General features: G+C 50.3%; 1 protein-coding gene across 3 annotated transcripts in view; it reads left to right on the forward strand.

Moving 5' to 3' along the window:
• The window catches only part of rab30 (RAB30, member RAS oncogene family), a 120,629-nt gene that overhangs the window by 86,620 nt on the left and 12,032 nt on the right, over positions 1-21,977 (forward strand). For all 3 annotated transcript variants that reach the window (XM_072476545.1, XM_072476544.1, XM_072476546.1), the window contains exon 5: positions 8,583-8,766. In XM_072476545.1, coding sequence (XP_072332646.1) covers positions 8,583-8,766 — 184 coding nt within the window. The remainder of the gene's footprint in view (positions 1-8,582; positions 8,767-21,977) is intronic.

Here is a 21,977-nt window from a genome sequence, read left to right on the forward strand (position 1 = left end):
TTTTGTTTCAGTTTTGCAGCATTTTTATCTTTGGGCTTCTCGTTTACCCTGATTTTATTTTTTTTCTCCCTCTCCCCTTGTGTATTTCAATCTGTAAGAACAACATAAAAAATACAGAAAAATGAATCAAAGAATAGTTACAGCACAGAAAGAAGCTATTTAGCTTCCACAAAACTGCACAAGAAGAAAGTAAGACAAACTGTAAGCGATATGTGCAGGGAATTTTAAACTTATCAGAATGCTACAAGAATGATTGCATTTGTTATTCATTTATTTTGTTTTGAATTAAGCAGTGCGTTCTGCTACAAAGGGACAATTATCTGACATTCTTGTTGGTAAGGAACCTACTTCGATAGTAACAGACAACACTAGAAAAGCAAGTGCAGCTTTCACAGTATTATGCAATTGTGAGAAGAAAACCGAGGGATAGATTTTCGCTGAGTCAGGGCGACTTGCGAGCACTTTAAAAATTGGGGGCAGGTCCCGATTCTCGGATTCCTGACTCCCATTCCCGATTGTTCTCAATTTTCGGGGGCGCCTCTTAAGGCTGCAGGCAGGTTTGAATCACAGGCCCGCACCTTTCCGTCCCAACCTGGCAGGTTCCATTGCAGGGATTAGCATAATAGATTTCTCCACGCTTTTCATGGAGTCGGCCAGCTTTTCAAAGAATCGTTTTTTAAAATGCTTTCACAGGTTGTGGGCACTGTTGGCTAGACCAGCATTTATTGCCCATCCCGAATAGCCTTTGAGAAGGTGGTGGTGAGCGGCCTTCTTGAACCGCTGCAGTCCATCTGGTGTAGATACACTTACAGTGCTGTTAGGGACAGAGTTCCAGGATTTTGACCCAGTGACAGTGATGGAACCACAATGTAGTGTTTCTTGACGTTCTGGGTAGTAGAGGTCACAGGGTTGGGAAGTGGTGTCGAAGAAGCGAGCGAGTCTTGGTGAGTTGCTGTAGTGCATTTTGTGGAGCACCATGAGTCAGTAGTGGAGGGAGTGGATGTTGAAGGTGGTGGACGTGGTACCAATCGAATGGGCTGCTTTGTCCTGAATGGCGACAAACTTTTTGAGTATTGCTTGAACTGAATTCATTCGGGCAAATGGCAAGTTTTCCATTACACTCCTGACTTGTGCCTTGTGGATGCTGGACAGACTTTGGGGAGTCAGAAGGTAAGTTACGTGTTGCACAATTCTTTGCCTCTGACCTGCAGTATTTATTTTGTTCAAAGGCAACCCCCATGATTTTGAAAGAGGGGAATTCAGTGATGGTAATGCCATCGAATGTCAATGGGTGATGTTTGGATTCTCTCTTGTTGAGAAGCGCTTGGCACTTGTATTGCGCTACTGTCATTTGCCACTTAATAGCACAAGCCTGAATGTTGCCCAGGTCTTGCTGCATACGGTTACGGACTGCTTCACTATCTAACAGTTGTGAATAGTACTGAGCATTGTGAAATCGTCAGCGAACCTCCCTACTTCTGACCTTATGATGAAAGGAAGGCCATTGATGAAACAGCTGAAGATGTTTGGGTCTAGGAGATTCTCATGAGGAACTTCTGCAGTGATGTCCCAGGACTGCAATGATTGACTTCAAACTACCATACCCATCATGCTTTGTGCTGGGTATGACTCCAACCAGTGGAGAGATTTCCCCCCTATTCCCATTGACTATAGTTTGCCACACTCATTTGTTATAGACAGGAGTTATAGAAACGTGGTCACACCCAAGGTGCAGGCAGACAGATGGGTGACCGCTAGAAAAGGCAGGCAGTCAGTGCAGGAATCCCCTGTGGCTGTCCCCCTCTCTAACAGGTAGATCATTTTGGATACTGGTGAGGGGGCTAGCCAGGGGAGAACAACAGAGGCACCACAACTGGCTCTGTTGCTCAGCAGGGGAGGGCAAAGTGCAGGAGACCGATAGTTATAGGAGACTCCATAGTAAGGGGCACAGATAGGCACTTCTTTGGATGTGAAACAGACTCCAGGATGGTATGTTGACTTCCTGGTGCCAGGGTCAAAGATGTCTCTGAATGAACACAGGACATGCTGAAGGATGAGGGTGAACAGTCAGAGTTAGTACACATAGGTACTAACGACATAGGCAGGAAGAGTGATGAGGTTCTGCAGAAGGAGTTCAGGGAGTTGGGCAGTAAGCTAAAAAGCAGGACCTCTAGGGTTGTAATCTCAAGATTTCTCCCTATGCCACATGCCAGTGAGGCTAGAAATAGGAGGATAGTGGAACTAAACACATGGCTAAAGTGGTGGTTTAGAAGGGAAGGTTTCAGATTTCTGGACCATTGGGACTTCTACTGGGACAGGTGGGACCTGTACAAGAAGGACGGGTTGCATCTAAACTGGAGGGGCACCAATATCCTGGCTGGGAGAAAAGCAAATTACCGCGGATGCTGGAATCTGAAACGAAAGAAAAAATGCTGGAAAATCTCAGCAGGTCTGGCAGCATCTGTAGGGAGAGAAAAGAGCTAACGTTTCGAGTCCAATGACTCTTTGTCAAAGCTGGAAAGGAGGTTTGCTAGAGTCACTTAGGTGGATTTTAAACTAGTACAGCAGGGAGGTGGGGACCAGAATATCAGCTTAGAAGGTGTAATAACTGAAGGGGAAATAGAGAACCAATATAAGAGAACAACATCACCCTCAGGCAGAGCAAAAAAGGTGACAAGTGTGAGAAGAGAGGTGGTCAATGCAGGATTGAGGGTGTTGTACCTTAATGCGTGCAGTATACGGAACAAGGTAAATGAGCTTGTTGCGCCCATTGAAATTGGCCGGTACAATGTTGTGGGCATCACCGAGATGTGGCTGCAAGGGGATCAGGGCTGGGATCTAAATATCCAAAGGTATGTGTGCTATCGAAAGGACAGGCAGATGGGCAAAGTGGGCGGGATTGCATTGTTAGTAAGGAAGTTAAATCGATAGCAAGGATGATATAGGCATGTAGGGCGCTATTCTCTTCCCCCCCCCCCCCCCCCCCCCCCCCCACGCCGGGTGGGAGAATCGTGCTGCGCGAATCGCGCCACGCCACCCCGACCCCCGCACGCGATTCTCCCACCCCCCCCGGAAACCAGCGGCGCGTGATTCGCACCGGGCCGCTCGGAGAACCGGCGAGCGGCGATTCTCCTGCCGGATGGGCCGAGCGGCTGCTACGATACAACAGGTTCCCGCTGGTGCCGTCCACCCCTGGTCGCTGCCGGCGGGAACTCTGTGGGAATGCTGGGGGGGGCCTGTGGGGGAGGGAGGGGGCTCCTTCACCGGGGTGGCCTCCGATGGGGTATGGCTCACGATCGGGGCCCACCAATCGGCTGGCCGGCCTCTTTCTCTCCCCCCCCCCCCCCCTTCCTGGGCCTACCTCCTTCCGCACGTGGCCCCAGAACACTGGCCCCATGTTGGTGAGGGGCCGGCGTGCGGAAGACGTTCCCCGCGCATGCGCAGGATGGCGCAGCCCAACTGCGCATGCGCAGTACTGGGCTGCCCCAACTGCGCATGCGCGGGTTGGCACGGCGCCCATTTGGCACCGCGTTAGGACGCTGGAGCGGCATGAACTGCTCCAGCGCTGTGCTGTCCCCCTGTGGGGGCCACAATAGGTCGTGCCGGGGCCCTGTTCGCGCCATCGTGAAATGCGACGGCGCGAACACTTGGCCGCCATATCAGAGAATCGCTCCCAGAATGTCTGTGGGTAGAGTTGAGGAATCGCCAAGGTTAAAAAGACCCTGATGGGAGTTATGTACAGGCCCCCTAGCAGTAGTCGGGATGTGGGGTAGAAAATAAATAAGGATAGAAAAGGCATGTAAAAAAGGCAATATTCCAAAATCATGGGGGACTTCAATATGCAGGTGGACTAGGAAAATCAGGTTGGTAGTGGATCCCAAGAAAAGGAATTTATGGAATGTCAAAGAGATGGTATTTTGGAGCAGCTTGTGACAGAGCCTACTAGGGAACAGGCAGTTCTGGATTTGGTGTAATGAGGCAGACTTGATTAGGGAACTTACGGTGAAGGAATCCTTAGGGAGCAGTGACCGCAATATGATAGAATTTCCCTGCAGTTTGAGAGGGAGAAGCTGCAATCAGATGTAACGGTATTACAATTAAATAAGGGTAACTACAAAGTCATGAGGGAGGCGCTGGCCAGGGTTGATTGGAGAAGGAGCCTAGCAGGGAAGACAGTGGAACAGCAATGGCAGGGGTCTTAGGGGCTATTCGGGAGGCACAACAGAAATTCATCCCAAGGAGGAATAAAAATGCTAAGGGAAGGACAAGGCATCCATGGCTGACGAGGGAAGTCAAGGACAGTATAAAAGAAAAAGCATACAAAGTGGCAAGGATTAGTGGGAAGCCAGAGGATTGGAAGCCTTTAAAAGCGAGCAGAGGACAACTAAAAAAAGCAATAAGTGGGGAGAAGATTAAATAAGTGCAAGCTAGCTAGTAATATAAAGGAAGATAGGAAGAGTTTTTTTCAATATATAGAAGGTAAGAGAGAGGCAAAAATAGACATTGGACCACTGGAAAATGTGGCTGGAGAAGTAATAATAGGAAACAAAGACATGGCAGAGGAACTGAATAGTTACTTTACATCAGTCTTTACGGTGGAAGACACTAGTGGGGTGCCAGAGCTCTAGGGGAACCAGGGGGCAGAGGTGAGTGCAGTGACCATCACGAAGGAGAAGGTTCTGGGGAAACTGAAAGCTCTGAAGGTGGATAAATCACCTGGACCGGAGGGTCCTAAAAGAGATTGCTCAGGAGATTGTGGAGGCATTGGTGGTGATTTTTCAGGAATCACTGGAGGCAGGAAGGGGCCCAGAAGGTGGCTAATGTAACACCGCTGTTTAAGACGGGAGGGAGGCAGAAGATGGGAAATTATAGGCCGGTTAGCTTGACTTTAGTCATTGGTAAGATTTTAGAATCCATTATTAAAAATGAAATCGTGGAGTACTTGGAAGTGCATGATAAAATAGACTGAGTCAGCACGGTTTTGTCAAGGGGAGGTCATGTCTGACAAATCTGTTATAGTTCTTTGAGGAGGTAACAAGGTAGTCAGACAAAGGAAAACCAGTGGACGTGATTTATTTAGATTTCCAGAAAGCCTTTGACAAGGTGCCGAATAGGAGACTGTTAAATAAGTTAAGAGCCCATGGTGTTAAGGGCATGGAAAGAGGATTGGCTAACTGGCAGAAGGCAGAGAGTGGGGATAAAGGGGTCTTTTTCAGGCTGGCAGCCGGTGGCTAGTGGTGTGCCTCGGGTAAGTGATGGGACCACAACTTTTCACAATATACATAAATGATCTGGAAGAAGGAACTTAAGGCACTGTTGTAAGTTTGCAGATGATACAAAGATCTGTACAGGGAAAGGTAGTATTGAGGAAGCAGGGGAGCTGCAGATGGACTTGGACAGGCTAGGAGAGAGGGCAAAGAAGTGGCAGATGGAATACAATGTGGAAACGTGTGAGGCTATGTACTTTGAAAAGAGAAATGGTGGAATAGACTATTTTCTAAATGGGGAGATGCTTAAGAAATCAGAAGCACAAAGGGACTTGGGACTCCTTGTTCACGATTCTCTTGAGGTTAACGTGGCGATTCAGTCGGCAGCTAGGAAGGCAGATGCAATGTTACCATTCATGTCGAGAGGGCTAGAATACAAGACCAGGGATGTACTTTGAGCCTGTATAAGGCTCTGGTCAGACCCCATTTGAACTATTGTGAGCAGTTTTGGGCCCCGTATCTGAAGGAAGGATGTGCTGGCCTTGGAAAGGGTCCAGAGGAGGTTCACAAGAATGATCCCTGGAATGAAGAGCTTGTTGTATGAGGAATGGTTGAGGACTCTGGGTCTGTACTCGTTGGAGTTTAGAAGGATGAGGGGGTATCTTATTGAAACTTACAGGATACTGCGTGGCCTGGATAGAATGGACGTGGAGAGGATGTTTCCACTTGTAGGAAAAACTAGAAGCAGAGGACACAATCTTAGACTAAAGGGATGATCCTTTAAAACAGAGATGAGGAGGAATCTTTTCAGCCAGAGGGTGGTGAATCTATGGAACACTTTGCTCTAGAAGGCTGTGGAGGCCAATTCACTGAGTCTCTTTAAGGCAGAGATAGATAGGTTGTTGATCAATAAGGGGATCAGGGGTTATGGGGAGAAGGCAGGAGAATGGTGATGAGAAAAATATCAGCCATGATTGAATGGCGGAGCAGACTAGATGGGCCAAGTGACCTAATTCTGCTCCTATGTCTTATGGTCTTATGGACTGCTGCCTTGATGTCAAGGTCAGTCTCCTCTCCTCACTTGATTTCAGCTCATTTGTCCCTGTTTGGACCAAGGATTTAATGAGGCCATGAGATGAGTGGTCCTGGCAGAAACCAAGCTGGGTGTCGGCGAACATGTTGTTGTTGTTGAGTAAGTGCCGCTTGGTAGCACTGGCGACGACCCCTTTCATCACTTTGACGATGATCAAGAGTAAACTGACGGACAGTAATTGGATGGGTTTAATTTGTCCAGCTTTTTAGTGAACCGGACATACCTGAGCAATTTTCTGGGTAGGTGCCAGAGTTGTAGCTGTGCTGGAATAGCAGAGCCCAGCTAGTTCAGGAGCACAAGCCTTCATTACTATTGCTGGAATGTTGTCGGGGCCCAGAATCTTTGCAGTATCCAGTGCCTTCAGCCATTTCTTGATATCCAAGTGGAGTGAATCAAATTGGCTGAAGATTGGCATCTGTGATGTGGGGATCTCTGGAGGAAGCTGACAGGTCATCTACTTGGTACTTTTGGTTGAAGGTGGTTGGAAAAGCTTCAACCTTGTCTTTTGCACTGATGTGCTGGACTCCCTCATCGTGAGGAAGGGGATATTTGTGGAGCCTCTTCCTCCATTTAGTTGCTTAATTATCCACCATTCCCAACTGGATGTGAAAGACTACAGATCTTTAATCTGATCCTTTGGTAGGGGATAGTTTAGCTCTGTCTACTGCGTGCTGCTTCAGCTCTTTGTCATGCAAGTAGTCATGTTTGTAGTTTCACCAGATTGAGACTGCATTTTTAGGTATGCCTGGTGTTGCTGCTGGCATGTCCTCCTGCACTTTTCATTGAACCAGGATTGATCCAATGAGTTGATTCTAGTTGTTGAATGGAGGAAATGCCAAGTCATAATAGTGCACATTGTGGTTGAATGCAATTCTGCTGCTGGGCCCACAATGCCTCATGCATGCCCAGTTTTAAGTTGCTAGATGTGTTCGAAACCTTATCTCATTTAGCTTAGTGGTAGTGCCACACAACACGATGGAGGGAATCATCATGAAGATGGGTCTTTATCTTCACAAGGGCTGTGCATTGGCCATTTCTACCAATACTGAAAGAAATTGTAGTTCATTTGAACATTGGATTCCAAACAATCAGTTTGTCAACACAGAAGCAGTAGATAGATGGGGAATATGAAAGTGGATCCAAAGTTTGTGGATGATTTCAAGGGTCAACATGTAGACGAGGAAGAGAAGGGGGAGGGGTAGGTGGCAACAATAGAACCACAAGACTCCAGAGGTAAGGGTGGGATAATGGAAATTCATTGCTAAAAATCCACAATGTTCTGACTCTGAGGAGAGCGGTACACTGACACATTTATTCTTACTCTGTTTTCTGTTTGTTAACCAATCCTCAATCAGTTGAGTACTAAAACGTGTCATAATTTCTAGTGTATCACCTGATTGAATGCTTTTTGAAAGTTCATATGCACTACATACACTGGTTCATCTTTATCTACCCCAGTAGTTACATGCTTGAAAATTCATTAGTTTGTTCAGTATTCATTCTTTCAATCACTAAATACCCATCTCTTTCAGCACCCAAACATCTCCTTCATCTCGCTGTCCAAATATGTCTGCTGTGTCTCTGTGAAGCACCTTGGGATGTTTTCTATTCTAATGGAACTATATAAATGCAAGTTTTTGTGACATATCATTGAGCCTTGGTTTAAAATCTTTTAGCACGAGTTCAGAGAGATCAATGGAATTTCCTATATTTGACCAGTAAAAACAGATAACTGAATATTTGCCCAAATGAGAACTAAGTGTGTGCATAAAAATCCTGATCTTGTTATATTTGAGCAAGAGCATGTGGAATAATGGGATTCAGATTCTCAAATGCACTCTGCCTTGAAGGCATTCTGAGGACCAATTTTGTGGGGAGGTGCTGATCATAGGTCTAATAGCTCCCAATAATGGAAAGAATTGGCTAGGGAGTCTTCACTAGTCAATGCTCATGCTGGGAAGGTGCAGTATTTCCAGGGGAAAAGGGGACAAGAAAGAAAATATATGAGTAAAAATTACTTTTGATGTTGTTTGAATCTGCAAAGGAAAATTGACATTTAGCCTTTCCCATTCTCTGTCAAACTGACTGGACAGGGTTGCATTCCTGTTTTTTACACACCAGTAAAATCGATTGAACGTTAATTCTGATTAAATATAAAACAGCCGGCCAACCTGATAACTTCAAGAGGGAGGGGTTAGGTGAAAATGGTGCCCAAAGTTTCCACATGTTTTGCAGTGAATCAATTTGAATTTTTAATGCATTTTTTGTCTCCTGCCCCATAGCTCCAGATTTGGGATACTGCTGGACAAGAACGGTTTCGATCCATCACACAAAGCTATTACCGCAGTGCAAATGCCTTAATATTGACGTATGATATCACATGTGAAGAATCTTTCCGCTGTCTTCCTGAATGGCTGAGGGAGATTGAGCAGTATGCTAGCAATAAAGTTACCACTGTGTTAGTTGGTAAGTCAGATGAGCAGTGTCTAGAGTTTATCATTGTTATTAAGGCAATAACTGTGTGTCTTAGCTTTGTTAATTTGTCCCTTTGATGTGAGCAAAGCCTCGTTTGATGCCTTGAGAAGGGATTGATGCATGTTCTCCTTGAATTGCCACATTCCTTTTGAACACACAGTTTGGGGATTCCATGGCAGCAATTCTACGATCAATTTTTACTGGCGTACATGTTGCGCCTCACGCTGATCTGGGTGCATCGTGGGAGAGGCCCAAATTGGGCATCGTGACAGGTGGGAAACCTCGCCTGGGTTACCTGACGTGTAGCGCCTGATGTGATCTGGATCACAACATCACCGGGTATGATCCACATAATCATGATGGCTAAAATAGATATGCATGACCTACTTGAGGCCGCATTCAGCCGACACCCGGGAGTCACCGGTTTCACCGGGGAGGCTTCACCGGATGCCGATTAGTACTGGTCTTCACAAGCAGAGACTACCAGTCTGGAACTGCTAAGGGCCAGGGCCTGAGGGGGACCATGCCCATGAAAGGTTGGGGGAGGGGGGGGGGGAAACTGAAAGGGGGAATGGGGGAGCCTGAAAAGTGGGGGCCCTCAATGCCCCTATAGCTGGGTGTCCTCACTTTGGGGGGAGGGAGACAATCCAGTTCACTTGGAGATTGGGCCACACCTTCAAAATGGTGCCGATCTCTGAGAATACGGTCTCACTTGTGAGTTCAGCCCCCCACTGCTGGAAAACTTTCAAAGTCTGTCCTAGACCGGGGAGAAACTCCTCGAGGCCCAAACAAATGACTGAGTATTGGTGAATCCGGGTCTGGATCCCACCCAAAAAGCTAGCAGGAAACAGCTGGCCGAACTCGCCCAAAATGACACTTGGAAATGTTTTGGTTGATTCGCACCCCGTGATTCTGATCCAGTGACAATAAAGTAATGGTGATGTACATCTAAGACAGCATTGTGGGTGTCTTTGAGGTAGCAGTATCAAAACAATGCTATTTATGTTGAGGTCACAGGGGAGTTATTATTGAAGTAATGTTAGTGCATTGCGTAAGTGAATTTTCTGCATTGTGCATATCTGTATCTCAGCAACTAAGTGTTGGTGCTGGAGAAGGTGAATATTAATTGAGAACCAGGGGCATACATTAAGTACCCTGACTTGAGCCTTTGTGATGGTGAAGAGGCTTTTGAAGGGTCAGGATGTGAGCCACATCAGAATATCGAATCTCTGTCCTGCTCTTGTGGCCATGATGCCATGGTTGGTCCAGTTCAGTTTCTGGTCAATGGTATAGATGATTCCATTAAAGGTTTTGTGATATGTTGACAAATAAACTTCTTAAAACCTTTAATGGTTGCTTTTGCACCAGTGTTTGTCGTGTGACAAGTTTCAAGAAACTGTGAAGAAGTACAGAGGAGTGGGCATTGGGATGTGGGAAAGAGTTGAGGGGGAGTGATTTGTAGAGGGAAAAACTGCAGATAGGGCGAATTTTGATTGGATCAGTAACTAATGGTAACTCACTGATAATTCACTGATAACTAAGTAATACCAATAAAATTTAGATAACATAACCAAAAATACTTACTGATAGTTTACATGTAATGGTGGCACAGTGGTTAGCACTGCTGCTTTACAGCACCAGGGACCCAAGTTCAATTCCGGCCTTGGTGACTGTGTAGAGTTGCGCATTCTCCCATTGTCTGCATGGGTTTCCTCCGGGTGCTCCGGTTTCCTCCCACAGTCCAAAGATGTGCAGGTTAGGTGGGGTTATAGGGTTACGGGGATAGGGTGGGGGAGTTGGCCTAGATGGGGTGTGTGATGAACGGTTACTGCCTTATCATCATGTAAGGTGATGTCCCCTTTAAGACCAGGCTTGGAACCCTGGGGACTCCGCCTCTGGCTCCGCCCATCTGGGAGCCATACATAAAGGCCTGCCTCATGGTCTGTATAGCAGTCAGCTCTCGTCCAAATCTGTAGCATAGTTATTAGCCTAATAAAGCCTTCTTTACAGTTTAATCTCTAAGCATCATTATTGAGGGTACCTCAATTTATTAGGCTAAACTAGATTCAGGATGGACGCAGGCCTAAAACCAGAGAAGCTCAATCTGGAAGCACGAACGCCGGAGGCAAAGGAAATTTTTAAATACTGGCTGCGGTGCTTCGAGGCCTACCTGGACTCCGCAGAGACTCCCATCCTGGGGCCACGCAAGCTGCGTCTACTCCACGCCCGGGTGAGTCACAGAATCTCCGCCACGCTCGAAAAGGCGACGATTTATGAGGAAGCGATTGAGTTGCTCCGCAAGCGGTTTGTCAAACCCGTCAATGAGGTGCACGCCCGGCATCTGCTCTCTACCTGCCGGCAGCGCTCGGGGGAATCGCTCGACGAGTTTGTTGAGAAACTCACCGCGCTGGCCAGGGACTGTGCCCATCAGGATGTGACAGGGGAAGTCCATATGAACCTGCACATCAGAGATTCTTTCGTGTCCGGCATCCGCTCGACCTACATCCGGCAGCGACTGCTCGAAAACGGGGCAAAAGACCCAGGAGACGCTAACGCTCGCCTCCTCGCTGGAGGTGGCCCGACATAACTTGGGTACGTACCCCGCGGACTCTGCCAGCCCCCCCCGGACTTCTTCAGACTCGCCCGTTTTACAGGCCTGCGCCACGCGGCGACCCGCTCACCATGGGGGCACACCTTGCTACTTCTGCGGGCAGGGCCAGCACCCACGCCCACGCTGCCCAGCCCGCTCCGCGATCTGCAGCAACTGCGGGAAGACAGGGCACTTTGCGAGGGTCTGCCTGGCCAGACCCAGGGGCCAGAAAAACAAAGAACAGCCGGCCCGAAAATCAGGCTCTCAGGCCCACAGGCCTCGCAATGCTGCTGCGCACCGACCCGACACGTCCTCTTCTGACGCGTCATCAGCCTCGTGCGAATCATGGGAGTGGCCATCTTCTCGACCCGACACGTGCGACCAACGGCAGCGGCCATTTTACGACTCCGACTACCCGCGACTGGATGCGATCACCCTCGATCAAACTCGGCCAAAATACCTGCAGAACTCCATGATGCAGGTCCAGGTCAACGGGCACGACACTGCATGCCTCTTCGACTCCGGGAGCACGGAGAGCTTTATCCACCCTGAAACGGTAAGGCGCTGCTCCCTACGCACCCATCCCACATCCCAAACCATAGCCCTCGCATCTGGGTCCCACTCGGTACAAATCACGGGGTACTGTATTGCGGATCTCTCGATTCAGGGTGCCAAATACACCCGTTTCAAATTTTATATCCTCCCTCACCTCTGTGCCCCCCTGCTGCTCGGACTGGATTTCCAGTGCAGCCACCGAAGCCTGACACTGATGTTCGGCGGACCCTTGCCCCCCCTCACGGTGTGCTGCCTTGCGACACTGAAAGTCGCACCCCCCTCGCTATTCGCTAACTTCACTCCCGACTGTAAGCCCGTCGCCACCAGGAGCCGGCGCTACAGTGCCCAAGATATGGCTTTTATCAAGTCAGAGGTCCAGCGTTTACTGGGAGAGGGGGTCATCGAGGCTAGCAACAGCCCTTGGAGAGCGCAAGTGGTGGTAGTCTGGTCCGGGGAGAAGAAACGGATGGTCGTGGATTATAGCCAGACCATAAACCGATTCACGCAGCTTGATGCGTACCCCCTTCCTCGCATCGCGGAAATGGTAAATCGGATCGCCCAATACCGAGTCTTTTCCACGGTCGACCTCAAATCTGCCTACCACCAGCTCCCCATCCGACCAAAAGACCGCCTCTATACTGCCTTCGAAGCAGCCGGCCGGCTCTTCCACTTCCTCAGGGTCCCCTTTGGTGTCACAAATGGGGTCTCCGTCTTTCAAAGGGCGATGAACCAAATGGTGGACCAGTACGGTTTGCGGGCTACATACCCGTACTTGGACAATGTCACCATCTGCGGCCATGATCAGCAGGACCATGACGCTAACCTCAAAAAGTTCCTCCAGACCGCCCGAGCCCTTAACATGACCTATAACGAGGGCAAATGTGTTTTCCACACCACCCGGCTGGCCATCCTCGGCTATGTCGTGGAAGACGGGGTCCTAGGTCCCGACCGCATGCGCCCCCTTAAGGAACTCCCTCTCCCCCGCAGCCTCAAGGCCCTCAAACGGTGCTTGGGGCTTTTCTCCTATTACGCCCAGTGGGTCCCCAAGTATGCGGACAAAGCCCGCCCACTCCTAAAGACCACCACTTTTCCCCTCTCGGCTGAGGCTCAATTGGCCTTCAACCGCATCAAGGCCGACATCATCAAGGCCGCCATGCACGCGGTGGATGAAACCATCCCTTTCCAGGTAGAGAGCGATGCATCAGACATCGCCCTGGCTGCTACCCTCAATCAAGGAGGCAGACCAGTAGCGTTCTTCTCCCGAACCCTCACCGCCTCCGAGATTCGACACTCTGCAGTCGAAAAGGAGGCACAAGCCATTGTGGAGGCTGTGCGGTGCTGGAGACACTACCTCGCCGGTAGGAGGTTTACCCTCGTCACCGACCAACGGTCGGTTGCCTATATGTTCGATAACACGCAACGGGGCAAAATAAAAAACGATAAAATTTTGAGGTGGAGGATCGAACTCTCCACCTACTCGTACGATATCAAGTATCGTCCAGGGGAGCTCAACGAGCCCCCAGATGCCCTGTCCCGCAGCACATGCGCCAACGCGCAGGAGGACCGCCTGCAAGCCATCCACAATGACCTCTGCCACCCGGGGGTTACCCGGCTCGTCCATTTCATCAAGTCCCGCAACCTACCTTACTCAACCAAGGAGGTCAAGGCCATGGTCAGGGCCTGCCAGGTCTGTGCGGAGTGCAAACCGCACTTCTATCGGCCAGACAAGGTTCAGCTCATGAAGGCCTCGGGCCCCTTTGAGCGACTGAGCGTGGACTTCAAGGGGCCCCCCCCGTCCACCAACCGTTATGCCTATTTCCTCACCGTGATCGATGAGTTCTCCCGTTTCCCATTCGCCATTCCCTGCACCGACATGACCTCAGCCACGGTGATTAAGGCACTGCACAGCATCTTCACCCTGTTCGGTTTCCCTGCTTATATCCACAGCGACCGGGGTACATCGTTCATGAGCGATGAACTGCGTCAGTATCTGCTCAGCAAAGGCATCGCCTCGAGCAGAACGACCAGCTATAACCCACGGGGAAACGGGCAGGTGGAGAGGGAGAACGCGACCGTGTGGAAGGCTGTCCTTCTGGCCCTGCGGTCGAGAAATCTCCCAACCACCCGCTGGCAGGAGGTCCTACCCGATGCCCTACACTCCATTAGGTCACTCCTCTGCACGGCCACAAATGAGACCCCTCATGAGCGATTGTTTCTCTTCCCCAGGAAGTCTACCTCCGGGGTCTCGCTTCCACCTTGGCTGACGGCTCCGGGACCTGTTCTTCTCCGGAGGCACGCGAGGAGCCATAAAACGGACCCCCTAGTTGAAAAGGTCCGACTGCTCCACGCCAACCCCAGTTACGCCTACGTGGAGTACTCCGACGGCAGGCAAGATACGGTTTCCCTCCGGGATCTGGCGCCCGCTGGATCCTCCACCACAGACACCCCTTCCCGCGCCGCTCCCCTGCAGGACCCGTCGCCCCCTACAACACACCCCCTTCCGGCCCTAACACCCGTTGGTGAGCTCCTACCGTGCGCCCCCCCTTTACACACCCCGCCGGCGCCGGCTCCGCTACCCCCGGCCCTGCCTAGTTCCTCTGCCCCGACCCGGACCGAAGCTCCGACCGCTGTGCTCCCGGATGTGCCCTCAACCGGGACGTCCGTGCCCGCCGCACCACCGCCCGAACTGAGGAGATCGAGGAGGATGATCCGGCCGCCGAGACGGATGGACCTATGATGGCACTTCGCCCCCGCCGGACTCCTTTTTAAACAGGGGGGTGAATGTGATGAACGGTTACTGCCTTATCATCATGTAAGGTGATGTCCCCTTTAAGACCAGGCTTGGAACCCTGGGGACTCCGCCTCTGGCTCCGCCCATCTGGGAGCCATACATAAAGGCCTGCCTCATGGTCTGTATAGCAGTCAGCTCTTGTCCAAATCTAGCATAGTTATTAGCCTAATAAAGCCTTCTTTACAGTTTAATCTCTAAGCATCATTATTGAGGGTACCTCAGGGTGCTCTTTCAGAAGGTCGGTGCAGACTCTTGAGTCAAATGGCCTCCTTCTGCACTGCAATGATTCTATGTGAATGTGACACCGCATTGCACAGTCTAAACTATTTTGGGCGGAACGGTGGCACAGTGTTTAGTACTGCAGCTTCACAACGCTAGGGACCCAGGTTAATTTCCGGCCTTGGGTGACTGCCTGTGTGGAGTTTGCACTTTCTCCCAATGTCTGCGTGGGTTTCCTCCGGGTGCTCCAGTTTCCTCCCACAGTCCATAGATGTGCAGGCTTTAGGTGGGATAATGGATGTAGGATGGGGGAGTGGGCCTAGGTCGGGTGCTCTTTCAGAGGGTTGGTGCAGACCCAATGGGCCAAATGACCTCCTTCTGCACTGTAGTAATTCTATGGTAACTAGTAGTAAATGACGTGGTAATACACCTTAATAATTTGATTAGAGATAGCCAACGTGGTTTTGTGAAGGGTAGGTCGTGCCTCACAAACCTTATAGAGTTCTTTGCGAAGGTGACCGAACAGGTGGATGAGGGTAAAGCAGTTGATGTGGTGTATATGGATTTCAGTAAAGCGTTTGATAAGCTTCCCCATGGTAGGCTACTGCAGAAAATACAGAAGCATGGGATTCAGGGAGATTTAGCAGTTTGGATCAGAAATTGACTAGCTGGAAGAAGACAAAGGGTGGTGGTTGATGGGACATAGATAAGCTGCAGCGCTGGGCTGAGAGGTGGCAAATGGAGTTTAATGCAGAAAAGTGTGAGGTGATTCATTTTGGAAGGAATAACAGGAAGACTGAGTACTGGGCTAATGGTAAGATTCTTGGCAGTGTGGATGAGCAGAGAGATCTCTGTGTCCATGTACATAGATCCCTGAAAGTTGCCACCCAGGTTGAGAGGGTTGTTAAGAAGGCGTACGGTGTGTTAGCTTTAATTGGTAGAGGGATTGAGTTTAGGAGCCATGAGGTCATGTTGCAGCTATACAACACTCTGGTGCGGCCGCATTTGGGAGTATTGCGTGCAATTCTGGTCGCCGCATTGTAGGAAGGATGTGGAAGCATTGGAAAGGGTGCAGAGGAGATTTACCAGAATGTTGCCTGGTATGGAGGGAAGATCTTATGAGGAAAGGCTGAGGGACTTGAGGCTATTTTCGTTAGAGAGAAGAAGGTTAAGAGGTGACTTAATTGAGGCATACAAGATGATTAGAGGATTGGATAGGGTGGACAGTGAGAGCCTTTTTCCTCGGATGGTGATGTCTAGCACGAGGGGACATACCTTTAAATTGAGGTGAGATAGATATAAGACAGATGTCAGAGGTAGGTTCTTTACTCAGAGAGTAGTAAGGGCATGGAATGCCCTACCTGCAACAGTAGTGGACTCGCCAACACTAAGGACATTCAAATGGTTATTGGATAGACATATGGACAATAAGGGAATAGTATAGATGGGCTTTAGAGTGGTTTCACAGGTCGGCGCAACATCGAGGGCCGAAGGGCCTGTACTGCGCTGTAATGTTCTATAGTATCATAAGATTTTACCTGTAACTAGGAATCCTGAAATCAAGGGTTATGGGGGACAGACGGGAAAGTGGGATTAAGGTTGCAATCAGATCAGCGATAATTTTATTGAATGGGGAAGCAGGTTCGACAGGCTTAACGGCCTATTTATTTCTTATGATCTGATGATAAAGTACCCTAAATGGACTGCAGTTCACATTTCATGATTTTGTTGAATTTTCTTTCCGTTTGAAGCTTTCCAATTTCCTGTTTTGATGCAAATATAGTAAATTTTTTGTCTGAGGAAATTGGCCAATTTGTGTACTACATTTGCCTTTGACAAAGAGTCATAGAATCATCATAGAATCATAGAATTTACAGTGCAGAAGAAGGCCATTTGGCCCATCGAGTCTGCACCGGCCCTTGGAAAGAGCACCCTACCCAAGCCCACACCTCTACCCTAACCCAGTCATCCAGACTTGAAATATTAGCTTCATTCTCTCTCCACAGATGCTGTCAGATCTGCTGAGATTGTCCAGCATTTTCCACTTTTGTTTGCATTTGTTACCTTCTCATTCTGCTGGGACAGTGGGAGAAAATTCCCTTTGGAAACATTTATTTCTCACTTTAAATTTTGCCTACTGAACTTCCATGTTCTTGGTATTGATTTTTTTGCTGTTATCTGAAGATTCCTGACTGTTAAAGGTTGGCTTAGCTGTAGCGGGCTACAGCAGCATCATCTATTGATGTATCGCCTGGAGGTGCCATGGGGAAGGTTGTTCAATATTGCTTACTTGAGGCCTGTACTGCTCACACAAGTGCCTGACTGTCTGATATTTTATGATCGGCTCTAACTGTCTAATAGATGTGAATTTATTGAAATGTACAGGGAGATAGCTAAGTTGGCAGTGGGAATTTCTACTCTGGGAATATTTGTAATGTTTTCCATTCAAAACATGGGAACTGTTTTGATTAAATGTTAGCTTCAGATTCTGTGGCTGAAGGTGGAGTTAACTGATTTTTCTTCCAAAAATGCTGATGTTGCCATGGTATCCAAATATATTCAACTTGATATTGAGCAACTCCTTACTCTTGCTCACTCCCATCTGCAAAAATGGGTTTAATAATCTGAGATAACGGAAGAGAAACATGCGCACACTCAAAATTGAGGTAAAGAAGCCTGATGTAGTACATGTAATCGAAGATGGTAATTGGTGTTCTGCATAAAATTAGCACAAGAACAACATGCTGGTCATCCAATCTTTTTCTTCTGACTTGTATTTTCACAATTTTGTCCATTCAACATTTGTAAGCACAGGCAATGTTAGAAGGCTGTTGAATCATGGCAAATAGAGCCAAACTTAAGTCCAAACAATACATTCCAGCAGGGTGGATAACAATCAGAGGCGGAAGCCTCAAGAAATGTCTCCCCTTTCTAACCTGGATGTATTGAGGATAACTAACCGTAATAGGGCACGAGTTAATGGGAGGAGGAGGAAGTGTCCCATATTGGTGCGTTTAGCGGGATGTTTCCAGTGCTTGCAGCGCCAAGGCCGAATTTGCTTCACTTTTGGACCTTGGCAAGGAAAGCCCCATTGAGGCCACACTTAGACTAATTTCCTGCACTGGCACATTCAGCTCAGCGCGTCAGTGCAGGAAGAGATCGGGGTGCCATTGTAAAATTACAACCCTGTCTCTTGACCCCCCCCCCCACCGCCGCCTCCGGCCCCCCTCCCCCAATGCCCCAACTTACCAATTAGGGGGTCCTTAAGCCCCTCCCTCCCGCACCTCACCTCAAGGGCGGGACCCCCCCCCGGGTCTGATTCTTGGCACGAGCATCCTGGTGCATGGGCACCTGGGCACTGCCAGCCTGGCACCCTAACAGTGCCCATGCCAGCCTGGCAGTGCCAGGGTCCCATTCTGCTCAGAGCCTGACCACCCGGCGGCCTCCGATTGCCTAGGGGACCCCCCACCAAGTGTCGTTACGCTAGGTCCATGTTTGTGGGAACCAGTGCTAAATGGTGCCATGGTGGGGTTTCTGAGGCGAAGCCGTTCGATCCCTCACATTGTGTAACTCCGGCGCAGACATATTCAAGTGAGACGAACTACTCCCTTGAAAATACAAATCTGGTTCACGCCCATTGAGGGCGAGATCCAGATCGCGACACCTCATGAGATTTCATTAGATCTCTCGAGGCATAACGAGCATTGTACATCTCGCGAGAGGCCTTTCATGAGATTTAACGGCTTTGTTGGGTCACTGAGGTCAGGCATGACGAGGTGGTTGGGTCGCACCCGTTGTCTCGGTTGAGAAAAAGTATATCAACACTGACCAGAGGTTGACCATTGACCTGAACTGCTTCTCATGCAATTATATCCTTTCTTAAGTAAGGAGACCAAAACTGTACAAAATACTTCAGATGAGGCCTCAACAAGGCCCTGTACTGTTTCAGTAAAACTTTGCTACTTTTATATTCCATTTCCCTTGCAATAAATGACAACGTTCCATTAATCGCCTGAATCACTTGTACCTGCATATCAACTTTTTGTGATTCATGTACCAGGACCCCAAGGTCCCCCTGTACCACCGAGTTCTGCAGTCACTCTCTATTTAAATAATACACTTTTCTATTCTTTTTGCCAATGGGGACAAGTTCACATTTTCCAACATTATATGGGCCACGTTTTTTGCCCACTCACTTAACCTATGTTGTAGACTCAGAATTACAAAATTGTTATGGCACAGAAGGAGGCCATTTGGCCCACCATGTCTGCCCCAGTTCTCCAAATGAGCATTATGGCTTGGTACCATTCTCCTGCCTGTTCCTCGTACCCTTGCACATTGTTTAAAATCAGTCATCTAATGTCCTCTTGAATGCCTCGATTGAATCAGCCTCCACCACACTTACAGGCAGCGTTTCCATACCCGAACCACTCATTGTGTGAAAATGTTATTTCTCACATTTGTTTCTTTTGCAAGTCACTTTAAATCTGTGCCTTCTTGTTCTCAATTATTTTACGAGCGGGAACAGTTTCTCCCTGTCTACTCTGTCCAGTCCCCTCATGATTTTGAACATCTGCATGAACTCTGTGCATCCTATTGGTATCCTGGATGGGTTTCTCCCATTCGGCGGCAGAGTATCCACGCTGTCACGACGGCGTGAACAGGCCACTGGGAGTACCGATTCTGGCCCCTACAGGGAGCCAGCATGGCACTGGAGCGGTTCACGCCGCTCCAGCCTCCCATCCCGGCGCCAATTGTGCGCCGCACCAACCCGTGCATGCGTGGTGACCTCCCTCAACGTGCCGGCCCCGACGCAACATGGCGCGGGAGTTCAGGGGCCGGCATGTAAGAAAATTGGCCCGGGCAGCGAGAGGCCGACCGGCCGATCGGTCGGCCCCGATCGCGGGCCAGGCCCCATCGGAGATCGCCCCCACCCCAGGATCAGAGCCCACCCTGACCCTGCGCGCAGAGTTCCCGCCGGCTGCGACTAGGTGTGGACGCCGCCGGCGGGACTCTGCCTTTTTAGAGCGGCGGCCCATGACTGGTGTTGCGTCAAACGCGCCGGCGACAATGGCGCCGATTCTCCGCTCCGTGCAGAATCGCATACCGGTGTTGGCGTGGCGCGGTTGTGGGGATTCCACGGCCCGCGGGGGGCTGGGAGAATCCCGCCCCCTATCCCTCTGTTTTATAGTTTTCTGTAATCTCTTTATTCAAATAATATACTTTTCTATTCTAAGGTGGACGAGTTTACAATTACCCAAATTACAGTCCCGTCACTTTTTTTCCCAATCCCTGTGTAAATATTTTACATCCTCTTGAGAACTTACTTCCTACCTGTCTTTGGGATGGATTCTCCGCCGCGCACTTTTCAGCCTCGCCCCGCCGGCGGGATTCTCCGTTACGCCGGATGGTCAAAGTGGTTTCTCATTGTGAGGCAGCTCCACGCCGTCGGGAAACTCCGGGTGCCGGCAAAACGGAGAATCCCGCCCTTTATGTCTTCAGCAAATTTAACTACAATGCATTCAGTCCCTTTATCCACGTCATTGATCTTGATTGTAAATAACTGAGGGCTCAGCACTGATCCCTATGGCAACCCACAACTTGCCAATCTGAAAATGAGCCATGCATCCCTACTGAAACCTTTTTGAAAGGGTGCCCCGATCTCTAAGTTAACTTGTGAGTCCCCACCTATGGGCAATGTCACCTCCACACACATGGGCACTACCCCGCGCCCCCCACCCCTCCCCAAGCCCTCTTACAGGCTCCACTTCCAAGACCCCCACCCGTCACCTATCACATCTCACAGAGGCCCCTACTTACCTGCCATGCACACCATCCACCCTCCTTTCATGGACATGACCCCCCTCGCCCCTGAGCCTTGGCAGTGCCACCTTGGCTCTCGGGCACCCTGGCATTGCCACCCAGGCACCCTGGCTCCCTCCCCCCATCTTTTTCCCCCCGCTTCCCTTTTTCCCCCGCTTCCCTCTTTCCCCCGCTTCCCTTTTTCCCCCGCTTCCCTTTTTCCCCCGCTTCCCTTTTTCCCCCGCTTCCCTTTTTCCCCCGCCTCCCTTTTTCCCCCGCCTCCCTTTTTCCCCGCCTCCCTTTTTCCCCGCCTCCCTTTTTCCCCGCCTCCCTTTTTCCCCCGCCTCCCTTTTTCCCCCGCCTCCCTTTTTCCCCCGCCTCCCTTTTTCCCCCGCCTCCCTTTTTCCCCCCCGCCTCCCTTTTTCCCCCGCCTCCCTTTTTCCCCCGCCTCCCTTTTTCCCCGCCTCCCTTTTTCCCCCGCCTCCCTTTTTCCCCCCCGCCTCCCTTTTTCCCCCCCGCCTCCCTTTTTCCCCCCCGCCTCCCTTTTTCCCCCCCGCCTCCCTTTTTCCCCCCCGCCTCCCTTTTTCCCCCCCGCCTCCCTTTTTCCCCCCCGCCTCCCTTTTTCCCCCCCGCCTCCCTTTTTCCCCCCCGCCTCCCTTTTTCCCCCCCGCCTCCCTTTTTCCCCCCCGCCTCCCTTTTTCCCCCCCGCCTCCCTTTTTCCCCCCCGCCTCCCTTTTTCCCCCCGCCTCCCTTTTTCCCCCCCGCCTCCCTTTTTCCCCCCCGCCTCCCTTTTTCCCCCCCGACTCCCTTTTTCCCCCCCGACTCCCTTTTTCCCCCCCGCCTCCCTTTTTCCCCCCCGCCTCCCTTTTTCCCCCCCGCCTCCCTTTTTCCCCCCCGCCTCCCTTTTTCCCCCCCGCCTCCCTTTTCCCCCCCCGCCTCCCTTTTTCCCCCCCGCCTCCCTTTTTCCCCCCCGCCTCCCTTTTTCCCCCCCGCCTCCCTTTTTCCCCCCCGCCTCCCTTTTTCCCCCCCGCCTCCCTTTTTCCCCCCCCGCCTCCCTTTTTCCCCTCCGCCTCCCTTTTTCCCCCCCGCCTCCCTTTTTCCCCCCCGCCTCCCTTTTTTCCCCCCGTCTCCCTTTTTCCCCCCCGCCTCCCTTTTTCCCCCCCGCCTCCCTTTTTCCCCCCCGCCTCCCTTTTTCCCCCCGCCTCCCTTTTTCCCCCCCGCCTCCCTTTTTCCCCCGCCTCCCTT

Source organism: Scyliorhinus torazame, chromosome 15 (genome assembly GCF_047496885.1).
Source record: "Scyliorhinus torazame isolate Kashiwa2021f chromosome 15, sScyTor2.1, whole genome shotgun sequence".
Lineage (NCBI taxonomy): Eukaryota > Metazoa > Chordata > Chondrichthyes > Carcharhiniformes > Scyliorhinidae > Scyliorhinus > Scyliorhinus torazame.